The sequence below is a fragment of the Pseudorasbora parva genome, chromosome 12 (genome assembly GCF_024679245.1).
Source record: "Pseudorasbora parva isolate DD20220531a chromosome 12, ASM2467924v1, whole genome shotgun sequence".
Classification (NCBI taxonomy): domain Eukaryota; kingdom Metazoa; phylum Chordata; class Actinopteri; order Cypriniformes; family Gobionidae; genus Pseudorasbora; species Pseudorasbora parva.
The window spans coordinates 19298267-19317706 of record NC_090183.1 but is presented as its reverse complement, the minus strand read 5'-3'; the positions used below and the strand labels follow the sequence as shown (position 1 = coordinate 19317706).

At 38.6% G+C, this 19440-nt stretch overlaps 1 protein-coding gene across 6 annotated transcripts in view; it reads left to right on the top strand.

Annotated features, from left to right (window-relative positions):
• The window catches only part of LOC137094128 (inactive rhomboid protein 2-like), a 103088-nt gene that overhangs the window by 61842 nt on the left and 21806 nt on the right, over positions 1-19440 (top strand). For all 6 annotated transcript variants that reach the window (XM_067459421.1, XM_067459422.1, XM_067459420.1 and 3 more), the window contains 7 exons: positions 3974-4135; positions 4429-4514; positions 4615-4678; positions 7105-7199; positions 12439-12514; positions 12672-12772; positions 12922-13075. In XM_067459421.1, the coding sequence (XP_067315522.1) occupies positions 3974-4135; positions 4429-4514; positions 4615-4678; positions 7105-7199; positions 12439-12514; positions 12672-12772; positions 12922-13075 (738 nt within the window). The remainder of the gene's footprint in view (positions 1-3973; positions 4136-4428; positions 4515-4614; positions 4679-7104; positions 7200-12438; positions 12515-12671; positions 12773-12921; positions 13076-19440) is intronic.

The window sequence follows — 19440 nt, the reverse complement described above, 5'->3', positions numbered from 1 at the left end:
TTGCGGTTAAATTAGTCTGTGGAAACTAGGACTTTTATTTTTATGGGTTACATAATGTACATACAAAAGAGTGCAAATATGAATTTTGGGTTGCTCTTTTTCTAAAATTGCACACCAGACTGGCCTGAAAAGGTGTAGTTCACACTCTGAGAAGGTGTACTCTCCATCTACGGTGAAATTAGTCTGTGGAAACTAGGACTTTTCTTTTTATGAGTTACTTAATGTACAGACAAAACAGTGCAAATATGAATTCTGTGTGGGTCTTATTTTTTAACTACACATCAGACTGGCCTGAAACTGTGTAGTTCACACTCTGAGAAGGTGTACTCTCCATCTGCGGTGAAATTAGTCTGTGGAAACTACGACTTTTCTTTTTATACGCCAAAATATAGCCAAAATAACTTAATTGCGGCTAGATTGACCGTGCATCTCGGAGTGGCATCTGATGACCAAACTACATTGGAATTCGCGAACAGAAAAAGTATGCCCAGTGTGGTTTGTGTTCAGACTGCGTGTTTTTAGCGAACCGTACCATAAGATGAGATCGAACCGTATCCAGACCACCTCCCGCGATGGTCTCGGCTCAGTACGCTTTAAAGGAGTCTGATATCGTTAGGAGTGTTCACATATGGGCCAAAAATCATACATACCGCACTCAGACCCCTGAAAAGGACCAAGTTTGAAAGTGAAATTGTGTTTTACCACCCCTTTAAATAAATCTATATAGCCTGTACATTTCAAAACAAGCAAACTAACTAACTAGCCCCCCTAAATGAACCAATTACCTCAAAATGCATTTATTGATGATGACTAAGCTGGCATTACAATCGGCCTTCTAGTTTTAAATCATTCAAATTATGTAACTGATCAAGTTCAATGTATAGGAAAGCCTGTTTTCAGATGCATTTATCCACTCTGTAACCTATCTCCTCAGACAATGATTTATCAGGAAAATTTTACTGGGGGAGAGACCTTTTTTTGTGGCACAAGCATAGTAAAAAGGGTCTAGTGATTCTAGACTAATCTTTGACTGATGCGTACATACAGCCATTATGCTTGTTTAATTGGATTGTTCACTCAAAACCAGTTACACAGTATAGATGGAACACCTTAGTGTTGACTACTTTGAGTCAATGGAAGAGAAGTTATGCCTCCTTTAAATCAGCACTAGGTAACTTTTCAACCTTCATAATATATTTTCAAGACTCTTGTGATGATACATCGACTTACAATAGGTTGAATGACACGTCTGCCATAGCTTGATGGGGGTCTGTATCGTTTCTAATCGTACTTTTAAACTTTGAGTTTCGGGAAGTAACCCGAGAACAAAAAGAACTACAAAATTTGACTGCTTTACGGCGTAGACGTCACTTCCACCAACACCCTCACTTCCTTAAATTCGGACGTGCGAGCCCAACTTTGTTCGTCGGATAATATAGTCATGTCCGAAGCAGCACAGACAAATAAGAAAGAAAAGGTTTTGTTGGAGGAAAGCAATAAGAGGAAACGAAAAAGTGATCGGATTAAAGGCAGGACGAGGATCAACATTGGACCAGCGTTTGCTCATTGGCGTGAGCTGAAGGAGGTGTGCCCGACCGATGCTGTCATGCTTGTTATGGTGATTACCTACCACTCAAACATTGAATTGAAGTATCATTTAGATTCTGTAAAACGGTAATAAATAGACTACTATAATGATGCTGGCTTGTAAACGTGAGCATCACGATTATTTGGCGTTTGAAAAAAATAAAACCCATGAAATTATATTCATATGACATGCTGAAACATGCCACTGACTGTACCTGGGGTGAAGACATTTCACACGCGACGCCAGAAGAACACCTGCATGTGAAATCCTGCTGCAGTTTTCAGGGTAACTGTTAGTGCTGCACCAACCCGCGGGCTGCTTTTATGAAATTATTTGGCCCGCCCCGCACCACTGTATACAGTATTGTTCAAAATAATAGCAGTACAATGTGACTAACCAGAATAATCAAGATTTTTAGTATATTTTTTATTGCTACGTGGCAAACAAGTTACCAGTAGGTTCAGTAGATTCTCAGAAAACAAATGAGACCCAGCATTCATGATATGCACGCTCTTAAGGCTGTGCAATTGGGCAATTAGTTGAATTAGTTGAAAGGGGTGTGTTCAAAAAAATAGCAGTGTGGCATTCAATCACTGAGGTCATCAATTTTGTGAAGAAACAGGTGTGAATCAGGTGGCCCCTATTTAAGGATGAAGCCAACACTTGTTGAACATGCATTTGAAAGCTGAGGAAAATGGGTCATTCAAGACATTGTTCAGAAGAACAGCGTACTTTGATTAAAAAGTTGATTAGAGAGGGGAAAACCTATAAAGAGGTGCAAAAAATGATAGGCTGTTCAGCTAAAATGATCTCCAATGCCTTAAAATGGAGAGCAAAACCAGAGAGACGTGGAAGAAAACGGAAGACAACCATCAAAATGGATAGAAGAATAACCAGAATGGCAAAGGCTCAGCCAATGATCACCTCCAGGATGATCAAAGACAGTCTGAAGTTACCTGTAAGTACTGGGACAGTTAGAAGACGTCTGTGTGAAGCTAATCTATTTTCAAGAATCCCCCGCAAAGTCCCTCTGTTAAAAAAAAGGCATGTGCAGAAGAGGTTACAATTTGCCAAAGAACACATCAACTGGCCTAAAGAGAAATGGAGGAACATTTTGTGGACTGATGAGAGTAAAATTGTTCTTTTTGGGTCCAAGGGCCACAGGCAGTTTGTGAGACGACCCCCAAACTCTGAATTCAAGCCACAGTACACAGTGAAGACAGTGAAGCATGGAGGTGCAAGCATCATGATATGGGCATGTTTCTCCTACTATGGTGTTGGGCCTATTTATCGCATACCAGGGATCATGGATCAGTTTGCATATGTTAAAATACTTGAAGAGGTCATGTTGCCCTATGCTGAAGAGGACATGCCCTTGAAATGGTTGTTTCAACAAGACAATGACCCAAAACACACTAGTAAACGGGCAAAGTCTTGGTTCCAAACCAACAAAATTAATGTTATGGAGTGGCCAGCCCAATCTCCAGACCTTAATCCAATTGAGAACTTGTGGGGTGATATCAAAAATGCTGTTTCTGAAGCAAAACCAAGAAATGTGAATGAATTGTGGAATGTTGTTAAAGAATCATGGAGTGGAATAACAGCTGAGAGGTGCCACAAGTTGGTTGACTCCATGCCACACAGATGTCAAGCAGTTTTAAAAAACTGTGGTCATACAACTAAATATTAGTTTAGCGATTCACAGGATTGCTAAATTGCTAAATTGAAAAAAAAAATGTTTGTACAAAATAGTTTTGAGTTTGTACAGTCAAAGGTACACACTGCTATTTTTTTGAACACACCCCTTTCAACTAATTGCCCAATTGCACAGCCTTAAGAGCGTGCATATCATGAATGCTGGGTCTTGTTTGTTTTCTGACAATCTACTGAACCTACTGGTAACTTGTTTGCCACGTAGCAATAAAACATATACTAAAAACCTTGATTATTCTGGTTAGTCACATTGTACTGCTATTATTTTGAACAATACTGTATATTTTTACAACCCGCCCCGCACCCGCGACCATTAAATAGAAATACGGGGTCCGCGGGTAATGAGTCGACCCGCGCATCACTAGTTCAGGGATATCAGGGTTGTCATGTCAACTAATGCACGCGCGATGGCATCCCCTGTTGTAGGATGACAGCTTACGACAGTAGCTGAGGACATTATTTTTTCCCAACTGTAGGGGGACCCCGAGAACAAAAGTTACCAAGTGCTGCTTTAATAGAAAGATTAAATTACTTTAATGTAGGAACAATGTCAGTGGTTCTTAGACTGAAATATTAATCTATTCTACTGTCGTTACAATGTTAGAAGAGGTTTTGCTTTTTTTGTCACCACTGTTGGGTCTCTTCACCGCTGCTGTGTTATTTGTTTCATAGGAGGATCTAATCCACTTAGGAGCAAAGTTTTCCCCATGCATCAGACGAGACAGTCAAATAGCTAAAATAGCACAGCAGGCCAAAGATCTAGAGAGAGAGTCCGGCTGCTGCGTACAGAATGATGGTTCTGGATGTGTGCAGACTCAGAGTGACGACTGCTCGGTACAACTGTACACACATAAACATACATTCATGAACAATAATAAACAATACATAAACAGCAAAATGGTTGTGTGTCCAGTAGAGTGAAGATTAATCACAGTCATAAATTTCAAACAAAGCTCTTGTATACCACCTAGAGGAAGCAAGCTGAACATACATTTTCATTACTTTTAATTAGTTATGTCAAGTATAAATATCTTTAATCTTAAGAATAAATATGTCTTAATTTTGGTGCTTCCTTTTAAGAGGCTTATATGACTACTAAATACTTTTTGTTTTATTTTTTATTCCAGGAGACTTTAGCAACCTTTTTAAAATGGAACAAAGAGAATGTAGACATTGTGAGATCTTCAGGGGCAGTCTGCCATCAGGACCCAAGGTACTTCGGGGAGGTATTTCAATAAAATATCTCTCTTTCTGTGAGAAAATGTTGAGCTTTTATTTTGTCTTTTTGTCTTTGCAACACATGCTGGGAATAGGACTTGTGAGGAGCCAGCCTCCTCAGGACCCCATGTTTGGCCTGATGACATTACAGAGTGGCCGGTGAGAAATGTTTGCAATGACAGCTGTTTTTACTTGATTTGTCTTAAGATTTGTTTTGTCTAACAATTCAGCCAATGAAGTCCAACATCAAATAAATAAAGTTTGTGTGTGTGTTTATATATTGGAGGAAGGGTTTAGGAATAACAGCTCTTGAGAGTAGCCATCAAAAATGAAAAAACTGATTCATGGACTTGTGAGGGCTACTCCGTTATAATTTCTTCAACAATTATGCAGGTAACATGTCTAGAGTTTATTCTAAAGCACTATTCGCACGGGATTAGTATTATTTAGGGATCTCTGTGATTTAGAAATTACTCCCCCACATCTGAGTTTTGCGTGGTGCATTCGCACGGGATAAGCAAACCCTAACGAAACAAAAATATATTGCAGTATATTGGAAAATAGCATGTAATACATTAGGCAATATATTCACATATATGGGATTTAATATTTATATTCTCCAATATATTGCAATATATGAAAGCGGCAATCATTTGTATATTTTGCAATATATTACAGGAATATATAATATAGTGTATAATACCATCAATATATTATTCCATGTATTTACAATATATTATAATATATTTCAAGTAATATATTGGTAAATATATATTCCTTTCGTAAGGGAAGCCTGTGATTTTACTCAAGTTTACTGACTTCTCCCAGATATGATGTCAAGACTTCGTTATGGATATAGCTGTATGAAATCATAAACAGGCATAGATATCGTTTTGATTATTTTATAGTAATAAATAAACATAATTTCATTCAGTTAGCGAACAGACGCCATGAACTGAGCTCAGACCAGCGGCAGGAATCAGATTTCATTTATCACGAGTAAGCTGACAATGTAGCCTACGGCGGAAGATTTAGTTTCAAAACTAAATGTAAAAGTGCCTATTTAAACGATTTAAACAAGCTTGTCATTGTACTGTTCTGTTCTGCTTTTCATTAAGAACAGTATTGATGTTAATATTAAACACACCATTCAATCAGTTTACTCCCAAATTGATACTCATTCTAAAGTTAAAGTATAATCCGTGCAGCTGCACGGGAATTCATAAAGGTGTGCATTATGAATGCAGACTTTATTCTTCGTGAAAGATAGAAATAAAGATAGAAATGCTCACAGGAAGAAAAAAAAACTTGCAAAAATTATAGACGATCCGCCTAATCCTGGCCAAATCACAGAGATGTCGATTCGCACGGGACTACTAATCACAGGACCTCGGTGTGCGGCGAAATATGGTAGGTAATTTGCGGGAGAATTTTTACTTTACAAATTACAGACATGGCCGATTCGCACGGGATTAAGATCACAGACATTCTCTGCAATCATTACAAATCACCAGAGGTCCCTAGATAATACTAGTCCCGTACGAATGGGGCTTATGTGTGCTTTTTGCATGTGGAGGTCAAATGAGCTCTTAATGATAATGAATCATGCTATCGTTATGCTTTAAAAACAAAACAAATAAATGTAATTATTAGAAGTTGCCAAATCAACAGTTTGGTACATTCTGAGGAAAAAAAAGAATGCACTGGTAAGCTCAGCAACATTAAAAGATAACACAAGTAGATGATCACATGATTCTCTCCATGGTAAAGGAAAACTCCTTCACAGAATCCAGCCAAGGGAAGAATATACTCAGGAAGTATGCATGTTATAGTAAAAGTCCACAATGAAGAGAAGAATTAACAAGAGCTAATACAGGTGTAGCAAAAGGTGCAAACCATTCATAAGCCTCAAGAATAGAAAGGTCAGATTAGACGTTGCCAAAAATAAACATCTAAAAAAGCCAAACCAGTTCTGGAAAAGCATTATTTGGATGGATGAAGAACAGCTCATAATCTAAAGCATACAGCATCATGGGTAAAACAGTGGAGGCAGTGTGATGGCATGGGGATGCATGGCTTCCGTTGGCACTGTGTCGTTGGTGTTTATTAATGATCTGACAGAATAGGGATATACTGTCTACCCAGATTCAGCCAATTGCAGCAAAGTTGATTGAATGGTGCATCACAGTACAGATGGACATTCAATGACCGAAAACACACAACAAATGCAATCTAGAAGTTTTTGAAGGAAAATAAGTAAAATGTTCTGCAATGGCTGAGTCAATCTCCATTGAGCATGCATTGGACTTGCTGAAGACAAAACTCAAGGCAGAAAGACCCACAAACAAACAAACAACAACTGAATACAGCTGCAGTAAAGGCCAGGCAAAGCTTCACAAATAAAGTATTGGCATTGGTAATGTCCATGAGTTCCAGACTTCAGGCAGCCATTAAGGACTTTAAGCAACAGCTGCAAATGGGATATATACATACATAAATACATACATACATACATGCATGCATACATACACACACTGTTTTATGACTTGGTTGCTGTTTTTCACACCCCTATTCCTCTATTGCAGATTTGTACATATCCTAAAGAATGGAACCACACAGGATACAAACACATGGACTGTACACTGAAGGGCAGGCCATGCTGTATTGGAACTAAAGGAAGGTGATGAATTAAAATTAGTCAGAATTAAAAGCAAGGTTTAGATGACAGTTTAGATTAAACATGTAGACAATTTTTCCATATGCTTACAGTCAAAAGAAGGGCTCCTTCGGACAAGTAAATCTTTTATTCACTTGTCTGAGTAAAAAATGTGCTTGTCCTGAGGCCTAATTGCGACTTTCTATCTCTGAGATATAAACTCGCGAGTCAGAATTGTGACTCCATATCACGTAAATAAAATAAAATAAATGCCAGCCACCGCAGGGTTTTTGACCATTTTCACAAAAAAAGTAATAGCCCATACAATATTTCCAAAATAAAGAGCTGACCCTCTTCGTTTAAACAAAAAACGAAATAAAATTATTCTAGCTTCAAGCATAGTTTTTTTTTATTTTTATCAACACTTGAATATGGATAGGTTTCATAAAAAAGCTAAATTTTGAACAAAATGCTGAGAAAATCCCATTTTGGTTTAAAGACTACATCCAGATCAGATTCAGAACAATGATGAAACAGATGGAGTCCATTAGCACCTCTAATGCTTGCACACTCTTGTAGTCCACATTTAATTCACTAGGCAGTTTTGATTTATTTGATGTTTAATGTTGATCATGTTATTTTAAATTTGCTGATTGATTTATATATGATGTTTAATGTTGATCACATTATTTTGCTTGTATATATTACAAGCATTTGCTTACATACTATTGCTTGTTTTACTACATATTATATTTATAGAATACATCTTATATTATTTACTACATCTTACTACAACCAGCAGCCATATCACCCTGTAGCCCAAGACTGGTTTCCCACTGAAGCTAAGCAGGGCTGAGACTGGTCAGTACCTGGATGGGAGACCAACTGGGAAAACCAGGTTGCTGCTGGTAGAGGTGTTAGTGAGGCCAGTAGGGGGGGCTCACCCTGTGGGCTGTGTGGGTCCTAACACCCTAGTATAGTGATGGAGACACTGTACTGTCAAAGAGCGTAGGGGTGTAACCCTGACATCCTGGCCAAATTTGCCAATTTGCCCCTGTCAATCATGGCCTCCTAATAATCTCTATATAATGATTGGCTTAATCACTCTGTCTCCTCTCCACCAATCAGCTGGTGTGTGGTGAGCGTTCTGGCGCAATATGGCTGCCGTCGCATCATCCAGGTGGGTGTTGCACATTGGTGGTGGTTGAGGAGATTCCCCCTTTTATGTAAAGCGCTTTGAGTGCATAGAAAAGCGCTATATAAATATAACTAATTATTATTATTTCTTGCGTGTGTTTTGATCTGAAGATTCTTCATTTTTCCGAGAATTTGGCTTGATTTTATATTTTTAGGTTCAGGGATAGAAAATGGATAAAAGGCTTGAATATTCGATTTCCACGTGTGGGCTTGCATGAAACGCCCCTTTCCACTGACTGGTCAACCAAACATCAACCCGTGCCGCTTTTGGTGTTTCCACAGTTCCGTGCAGAATAACTGTTCTCCGCTGCTAGAAGGATTATTAAAGTGTTAATAAACTCTCTCTCATAAAACAACCTTGTCTAGTCAACAAGAAATATAAGCTGATTTATTATTTCAGAAATTTTAATGTAGGTTACCTCGCATCTGCAACCACATTACACATCAGCTTACTTAATTGGCAGACCACTGGTTTCATTGAGTCCAACTATCAAAAGCTGCGTGACCCACTGGTAGCGAAGTTCATCAGTATTTAAATGTAAATATGCAGTAGGGATAACTTTTATTTCAGACAGTACACTTTTGAACAAGGAGTTAAAGCTGAAATCAAATTAGTTAATGCTATTGCAAAATAAAGCCACGGAACTGTTGTGCAGCTGACTCACTGGACAGTGCTGTTCATGAATGAATCTGATTATTTAAACAAATCGGTTGAGTGAATGATTCAATGTCCCATTGATATCCACTTGCTTCATACCTGATCCAGCGTTTTGAACAGGCCTATAAGACAGCTATGTGCTACCACCTACTGGGGTCTTAATTTCTCTCATAATTTAAGTATAGTAAAAAAATAATAATAATATTATTATTTCTTATTTCAAAATGCTTGGTCTTTTCAAAATATTATATTTAAATCTTTAATCTCATAAGACTATATGTAATTGTAATTATGTGTAAATCCCCAAAGCAGCATTACAACAGTTTGCAAATAATATTATTTATATTATCCAATTGTCCAAATATATTATCTAAAAACAAACAAACAAACAACAATAAAAAACTAAAAACTAATAGAATAACAATCAAAACAACAAATGTGTGATAGTAAACTGACATTGATACCAAATAATGTCATATACATATTTTCAAATCTATCATATTTAAGCTTTATCCCTTGTCCATAACTCAGTGTGCTGTCTAAAATAATAGATATGACTGCACTGCTGCATATTTACACTTAAATCGATACGGGTCTGTGCATTGCTACAACTGTATCTGCCGCTGTCCAGTGGTTCATGCAGCTTTGAAGTAAGCTGATGGGTAATGGGGCGCAGATGCAAGGTAACCTACATTAATATTTCTGAAATAATAAATCAGCTAATATTTATCTAGCACGTTGGTTGTCGAATCCATGCCTATAGAGAAGAAAACCCTTTCTAGTCCCTGTCCAGCGCAATATGAGTCAAAGCTGTTTATTAAATTTTATTAAAGGGGCGGTTCCATGTTTTTTTTCTAGGCTTGGTTGTGTTTATGGGGCGCAGTATAACATGTCTTAAAGGGGGGGTGAAATGCTGTTTCATGCATACTGATCTTTTTACACTGTTAAAGACTTGGAATCCCATACTAAACATAGACAAAGTTTCAAAAGTTAAGGTGGACGTTTGATGGGAGTATTTCTTTGTCAAAAATACTACTTCCGGTTAGTCATAAGTTTCGGCAAGTTTTTTGAGATCATGCGTCCCCTTTGACGTTAATGGGGGCGGAATTTCCTTGTATGGGCCTTACGGACAATTCTACCGGAAGCGCGTGAGAGAGAGCGAGGGAGAGAGCGAAAGCAACAGCCTACGCCCATCAAAGCGCTGGCTTGTAGGATGCTGGACAGGTGACAATTACACATAGCACATAACAATGTCACCAAAAAAGTGCGTTTTTGGTTGCCAGACCAAGACAGTCCTGCACAGATTCTCCAAAACCCCGCGTTAAGGCAACAGTGGATGTAATTTGCTTTTCCGGATCAGCAACTGAGTTGCGCGAATGTTTATATCTGTTCGCTGCATTTCGGTGCCGACTGTTTCATAAACAAGGCCCAGCTCGACGCCGGCTTTTCCCAATCGCCTAATGCTGAAGGATGGAGCAGTCCCAACGTTAGAAGGGTGAGTGAGACTGCTTCAAATGTCTGTGTTTTTTTTAGTCCGCTTACTGTCTACACAAACCACGCGTAAACACACAAACACACGTGCACAACTGCACTTCCCACATGTACACCTTCAAAGACAAAAATACGACGATATAATTCAAGTATAAATATGTAAATAACACAAGCCGCTAAGCATATTATATAGTTAGTGTATAACTTGTAACTTACCACATATAGACGTCCTGCTCTAGTCGTTTTTGCTGCTGCTCCTGTTCAACTGCAGCCTCTGGGTCTGATTCCGGATCATAGATGTATGGCTGTATCTGATTAAAAGCCATATTTTTATTTTTAAATAAAGTTTTTTTCCCGCTGTTAGGGATGCACTCGACTCAACACACAGCGCGCTGCTGCACACGTCATTATTTAGCTCTGCTCACACGACACGCCCCCACCCGCTCGGCTTTTTTCGGAAAGACTCGGAACAGCGCATCTTTCTTATATAATTATTAAAAAAATAAAGACTTTTCGGAGATATGCAGGATGCAATGCTACTCTATAGGTACTCAAGATTGACATGACACTGACTGAAACTGAGTGTTTCACCCCCCCTTTAAATACTTTTTTTTTTTTTTTTTTTTTTTTAAACACCATATTTTTCTTATATTTTACCTTTATTCCACACCGCTGTCTCCACTGTCCTTTGAACGGCTCGTTTGCTTCCTGCTATGAAGCCCATCCCTCCAAAAAATGTAATGGTCTTAGATTGGTTAGATGGCCCAAATGTAGTTTCATGTATTTTTATTGGCTGAAGTTCCAAGCACAGGTTGTTCAGAAATGCCACGGCCCTTACCATTACGGGCAGAAGTAAGATCTGCGGTGACTAGCAAGGGTTTATATTGTTACCAACCCGGGAAGAAGCTTGTTGTAGTCCAAACCGGCCGTTTTTGTAGGCAATAAGCTGCCATAAATTTAAAAGACAATATCTTGTTTTGCATAGAACTTTCAGTGCTGTAACTTTGCAGATACTGTTTATGCTCAAGCAGCAACATTACACACTAACTAAAGTTAAAAAAGTGTAATCGCATGCAACCACCCCTTTAAACACTTTAAGAATCCGTCCAGCAGCGGAGAACAGTTATTCTGGACGGAACTTTGGAAACACCGAAAGCGGCACGGGTTGCTGTTTGGTTGACCAATCAGTGGAAAGGGCCGTTTCATGCAAGCCCACGTGGAAATCGAATATTCAAGCCTTTTATCCATTTTCTATCAAAATCAAGCCGAATTCTCGTTTTTTTAATTTATTTATTTTACGAAAAATGAATAAATGAGCCGTTTTCTCATTTTTCAACTTGATATTAAATCGAAAACTAAACGGTTTTTCGTTCAGAGGTAGAAAAATTAATAAACAGTTTGAAAATTCCATTTCTACACATGGGTGGGAGTTATCGCCTATGCCCTTTTCTGTTGATTGGTCAGCTGAATATCAAAATATTCAGAATCCGTACTAGCTTAGAATTCTTCCTCAGTTCAGCACATCAGAATAAATGTACTGCGCTCCTACAGCTGTACGGATTCTGAATGCGTTTATTGCTACTAACGTTACATTTTTATAATTCTCTCATCAAACAACCGGACTAATGAATCGCTTTCTCGACACAACCCGTACTGGGGCAGAGCCTAGGCTGGACAAAAAGCACTTAATAGTGTTTGTGTCAAGAACAAAATGTATGTTTACTTTAAATCTTGTCATCCACCATAGTTCTCAAACCATATTTTTAATGTATGTGAACGCAACTGCAGTTTGAGAGCTGGAATGATAAATGGGAAAAAACAACAACCACATAATTAATATTGGAACCAAAAGTTGGATCTAGCTCCCCTTTATCTCTATATTTTTCAAATCTGTTCTGTTTTTATCCATTTATAAAGATGTGAAATTACCACCTGGGAGTACTGCCAATTCATGCGTGGATATTTTCATGAGGAGGCCACTCTCTGTTCACAGGTATCCATTTTACATTGAAAATATATATTTGTTCAAAATTCCAAACTTAAATGTTCTGTGATTTTACTTTTTTTTTTTTTTTTGCAAATACACTTCTCTGGATAGAGTTAAATGGTAATACGTTGAGAAAGGCATTTTTTCATCTGTACTATCACAGGTCCACTGTCTGGATGATGTGTGTGGGTTGCTGCCATTTTTGAACCCCAGTGTCCCAGATCAGTTCTATAGACTCTGGCTCTCCCTTTTTCTTCATGCTGGGTAAGGTTTAGGTCTTTATACTCACTCTTTCTCCCCCAGTCTTTCTCATGTCCGTACATGGAAAGAGGCAGACTAAGGCTGTTACTAGATTTGACACAAAAATGTTATTGACCATTTCTTTGACCTATGCTCATGTGATTGTTCTTCAGCTTATTGCATTGCCTGGTGTCAGTGATCTTCCAAATGACTGTACTTAGAGACCTGGAGAAACTAGCAGGCTGGTTACGCATTTCCATCATCTACATTCTCAGTGGTATTACAGGAAACCTTGCCAGTGCCCTCTTTCTACCATACAGAGCAGAGGTATGGCACAAGCGCCCAGCACAGTTTACAGTTCAGCCAAACTTCACCGAATGCATTAAAATGATCCTATTCCAACAGATATTAACATTTTACTATGTTCCAGATTAAATGCCACTTAAAGGGATAGTTCACTTTGAAATTAAATTTTGATATGTTTTAGCTTACCTCATGGGCATCCGAGATGTAGGAGTATTTGTTTCCCCAGTAGTTTCAATTTTGATCATTTTAGGTCAAACCGTTCTGTGCCTCACATAATGCAGGTCTATGCATGGTTTACCACCTCAAAGAGCATACACAGAAGTCCAAATTAAACAATCCCCCATTGTAAGTACACACTGAAGGCCTAAGACATGAAACGAGCGGTTTGTGTGAGAAAACGAACAGTATTTATATTTTTTTTACCTCTTGTACACCACTACAACCGACTGATCCGAGGGAGCGCGCATGCGTGTTTCCTGTTGTGACATTCGCGCGTTCTGGCTTTAGTCTGCGCAAGCGCGGAAAGCGTCGGAAGTGGATCTCTCGCGCGTGTACGTCTCTCATTGTTTACACAAAACAGAGATTATAGGTGAAACGGCTAATAGAAATGGTACTAATTTGTGCTTATCCTGGATGTTTAAACCGACGTAAAAGAAAACAATTACGTATGCTTGCGCATTAGTTTTTTCCGCATCCAACGGAGGTATGTGAACAACGTCTTTGTATGGGTTATTTCTATTTGTAAAGCTGGCATTACATGAATGAGCAATAAAATGGAGTTTTGATGTAAGTTAGTAAAACCATTTTTCGGAGGGCGTTACTTGCATTTCTCTAACTACTACTTTTTTATATGGTCATCATATATTTGGTAAGAATGGTTTTACATGAGAGAGATATCTAGTCCTTGCTTTGTAAAATCATCAGGGGAAAAATGATCGCTGCAGACCCTCCACAACTTTAGTACGTTTATGGGTGTGTTGATATCCAGCCAAAGAGCTGGATATTTTTACTTTTACGTCGGTTTAAACATCCAGGATAAGCGCAAATTAGCACCATTTCTATTATCCGTTTCACCTATAATCTCTATATAATCTCAAAAGAGTAAATTCCTTGACTCTGAATAGCCTCCGTGTCGTCTCTTTTGCTGTGTCCGAATTCGCCCACTTGTTTACTGATTCTCTAATACCTATATAGTGCATGGCAGTTGAGTGCACTATATAAGCATGAAGTGAATGAAATTAAGTGGGAAATTCAGACACTGACGTATTACACCGCGTCAGAAAGCTGTCGCAGAAACTTTGTCATAGAAACTTTGTCACATACCTTACATGTACTGTAGCTCAAATTAGAAATAGATAACATATAGATACTTTAGTTTGTAATTATATATACCTACGTGCCAGCTTTAGTTTAGTTGATGGTATTTTAATTCAAGAAATATAGATTTGATTTTCCATGGTTAACCCTTGTGTACATAATCATTAAACTAGCCATAAATTATTTAAAAAAAATTATTTAAATCAAGAATAAATATTAATAAATGTACATTATTGTATGTATTGTATAAATGTTTAGTATCTTTAACTCTCCTGTCCAAACACCTTTTAAGCTTTTAAAACAATGATCATGTGTGTTTAGAGCCATCACCCAAACATTAGCCTGAATAATTAAATAATTACCTTCTTTCTCGTGTATATAATTCTGACATAATATTCGACTATGGCAGTTTTTCGTGACACTTTCCTCTGTAAAATTAGGGATTGGCAACAGGTAGCTCCGTTGATAGCTAGGCCTACTCAGCAAGTCAGTGCTAAATTTAACTAATTTGAAAAGTCACATTAAAGTATGTTTTAAGAAGAGTATTTTAAGACTTTTTGTCAGAGATAAATAAATTAGGTGTGTAACGACTGCCATATTGTCTTATGTCTGACCCTGTTTTGATGTAAAGTAAATGAATTCGAGGAGTACACCCTCCTACAGTGGGAATCAGGAGTCGGAGTCAACTCCAAAAATCCTGGAATCTAACACCCCTAAGCTTTGTCAAAAACATCACTGGCATTTCGATGTGTTAGTTAAAGGGGGGGGGTGAAACACTCAGTTTCAGTCAATCTCATGTCAATCTTGAGTACCTATAGAGTAGTATTGCATCCTTCATATCTCTGAAAAGTCTTTAGTTTTATCATATTTATAAAAGAAATATAGGCTGTACCGAGTCTTTCCGGAAAAAACCGAGCGCCTGGAGGCGTATCGTGTGGGCGGAGCTAAAGAATGACAAGCGCGCAAAGCGGTGACGTCCTCAAGCGTGGAGAAACCCATGGCTATCTCAGCTAATACAGATAATGATCCAGAATCAAATCTGAGGGAGAAATAAATTGAACAGGAGAAACGGCAACATCAGGACGTCCGTCTCTGTGGTATGTAAGTTACTGTATTTAGTGGCCTCTCCACATTTCTGTGTCTTTACTCGCAGTGTATGAGGACATGATTCGGTTTATGGACTATTGTATGCGACTAGACCTTAGAAGTAGCAAGCAAAACGGTTTTGCACGTCAGAATACTGTAACGTTATACAGAACAACAATGGAGTAACCGTTAGCGCATTTGAATGATGAAGCACGCATTCGTGTCGTTTACTGATGTTTACTCATGTGTCCGTAGCCAAAAGCAGAGACATTTGAAGCAGTTTAAGTTAACTCACCGGCTGCTTCCAAAGCAGGACCGAACCTTTATCGCTGGGACTGCTCCGTCAAAAACACACTTCTTTGGTATGATTTGGTAAAGTCCTGACAGCAGTGGTGTGTAAATCCATTTTGAGACGCAACTGAAACGATGTTGTGAAGCTTCCCGTCATTTCTGCGTTCAAATCTGTTCAAATGCAGCGCTGCTTTCCCGGAATGCTGTGCTGAAGCGTTGAAGTCGCTCGACGTCACCCATAGGAATAAAGAGAAGCGCGGCGCCACATAAGTGTTCACGGACGACTGGATCTGCATCTGAGAGACTGTTTACGGCGTGCTCTAGTCACGCGCGTGCGCACCCTACCGGGAGAAGAGCCCGTACGGCCCATACAAGGACCTTCCGCTCTTATTAACGTCAAGTAGACCCATACTCGAAAAAAACTCGCCGAAACTTGTGAGAAACCGGAAGGAGTATTTTTGACACAGAAATAATCTATCAAACGTCCAACATTAGTTTTTTGAAACTTTGTCTATGTTTAGGATGGGAATCCAAGTCTTTAACAGTGTAAAAAGCTCAGTATGCATGAAACAGCATTTCACCCCCCCTTTAAAACAAACTAAAAAGGTATTTAAAGTGACACACAATAAAAGTCTATGAGCCAAGTCACATTGAACACATTTTGAAATCTATGCCTATACGACTTATACAGCCCGATGTTATTACTTGTAATATTGCTGTGCAAAGTTACATCCAGTTTTTTAAATTCTTGTCAGGACTATGTTGCGCTGGTAAATGTGATATATTGCCCGGTAATATGCAAGGACAACATTCATTTCACATTAATGGTGTACTTCCATATACCTGGCAATATATTTTATCTATGTTATGTAAAAATTACCTTCACATTCTTGCTTCTATATTTTCTGACAGGCATTTTCTCATAGTTAAATGTATTCTATTGTCTATGGCAATTACCCAAATGCTTAACTTGTTGACCCAGATGCATGATTTAGTTTTAGTAGATGCTCTCAAATCATAAGTGTAAGGCCGCCCAAATCGTCCCAATGGAGGCCAACGATCGGCGGGTGAAGGTCGCTGCGCGTTCGTCTTTTCAGCGGGGAAAAGGGGATTTTATTTCCAATTCCTCGTTATCTGACTCCATTTAATTATAATTTAGAATTTGGGTTAGAATGCCAATTGGTTATTTGGTCATTCATTTTTAATAGTTTAACTACACATTTAATTATTCCGTTTAACCCTTCGTTGAAATTATACCCAACCTGAATAATTCCAGAGCAAGTCAGAATCAATAAAAGTGTAACAATTTATTTAACAGTCAGGTAAATGTATAAAGCCAATTACATAGTCAATTCAAAGGTAATCCATATATAACACCAAATACTCTGAAGTAAAGAATGAAATATATACCTGACTTCTGAAAACTACAGAATGCTGGCTATCTTGAGACATCCAGCATTACGGGCTGACCGGTTTAAAGTGTCAAGCCCTGAGCTCTTTGCAACATTTCCTTAAATACCCAGAAACAAATGCACAAACTCTTTCAAATGTAAACACGAGTGCACAATGGGAATTTGCATTGATCAAAACTTGTATTGATGTAAAGGCCAAATGGCTGAAAGCCACACCCACCAAACTAAGACAAGATATCTTTAAACTCTTAAAACATTGATTATCTTTTGATTAACTTCTGTGAGGATGAGATCGTTGTACCAGTCGCACTGAGACATTTCAAACGATATCAAACACATATAATACTGTATCGTGTGGATTGACATTGTAATATAGAGATTCTGGGTGTATTTTCAGTGATCTCAGCATGAAAGTGGGAAGGAATTGGGGGAGAGTGGGTCAAAAGGGAAAGATGTAGATTAGCTGATAGTGAGGTGAGACTTGCGTCTCCAGTGCTGTGTGAGGGACAGTTCAGATGTTAATTTCCTTTATTTTCTCAGAGAGTCCTTGTTCTTCATTCAGACATTTCGGCATATACTAGTTTTTTCAGTCTTACAGTTCCACCTCTTGATCCCAATGGGTCAAACTCTGGTGGTCCTATGGGATCACTGTTAGACGTTGGTTAGACGTTGGTTCAATCCTTGAGATGACGAAATTGTCTTAGCAGCTGCAGAGCCCTTTGGAAGGTTCTTTGTTCACCTGCAGGACACCGTCTCACCAGGTGTGTGTAGCTTGAGTTTAAGCTGGTGGGTGAATGTGTTCAGGTGTTCTACCTGTGGTTCAGCACAGCATGTTCATAGAGTCAGTCTCGGACCTTGGTGAATGTTCAGTTAACGTGTCACTTCTTCATGGGGAAGCTTCTGCTTCTGTAGCACCTTCCCGATAATCTGACTCTCCTTGTGTAATCCTCACACCTCCAATGGTGTGGTTCACTGGGTAGATTTCAATGGGTGGAAGGCTTCTCCGTAGTTGACACCTGAAAAGAGTCTTAATGTCCACTTAACGACTGAACACTGATGAACTTAAAGCCATAGAGAAATGCATAAGAACATACAATGCAAGAAAACAAAAATAAAAAACAATGTGGGTTCACGTCAGCAGTGCGATTGGTACACCTTCTCTCAAGTGTTTTTTTAAGGTCATAATTGGTGGGGTGGTATTTAATCACCTAATTCTTCACTATCACTGGGATAAAGTGACAGCGGAATTTAAGTATTTTTGGTCTGAATTACCTAAGGAAATGTAGCAAAAAGTCAGTGCAGTTTATATATTTAAATAGACGATATGCATATAATAATAACATCATCAATAATATTCAATATTCAATCACAATTATGAAGATATACATATATATATAATAACCACTGTGTGTGTTCAGGAATCTTCCAATGCAATTAAGGCAGATCTAAATATGTTTAATCATACAATAATGGAGATTGTGTATTCCTTGTCACAGTGTGTGTGCGTGAGTGTGTGTGTGTGTGCGTGAGTGTGTGTGTGTGTGTGTGTGTGTGTGTGTGTGTGTGTGTGTGTGTGAGTGTGTGTGCAGTCCTATGAGTTGGTAGGATGTAGTGAATAGCATTTGCTATGTGTGTCTTTCATAGACTGTCATCATGGGACCAACTATACTGTCCTGTGTGTTTGAAGCTATTTGGATCTGTTGGTGTGAAAAGATGGACAATAGATCTTTAGTGAAGTAACACTTTTGGACTCTATGCCATCTTTGATGTGTAGTGTACAGCCTGGATAGATTTGATCTGTTTCAGGTGATATGAGGGTGTAGTGAAGAAAGTGTGTGTTCCGTGTTTGTTTTTGGGAGATGGGTGGAGTCTTATCAATAACAATCTGTGTTGCAAAATTTAGTTCCAGTGCTACACTGGGAGATCATGTATACATTTTGTGAAGTGTGAATGACCCCATCAAGTGTATTCGCACCCATCTCCCTCATTTCAAGTTGCTCTGACAATTCCATTGTTGAGTTTGCCCACTTTGGGGTGTTAGCCCCTTTCCAGCGTCCGTTCTCCAAGGAATTGCAGTTGTAAACCTGAGACAAAAATAATGCAGAGAATCACAGTTAATTCTGACATTATCAACAGCTTCACAGTCAGGTGTGGACTTATTTGAATGCCACTATTATGCATGATGCAATTTTCATCCTGGCTGTCACATGAAACAGAGTTTCATCGGCCAGGTCTGAATTGCTGCTGTTGTTTTAGTAAAGTGTGTGACACCTTAAAACT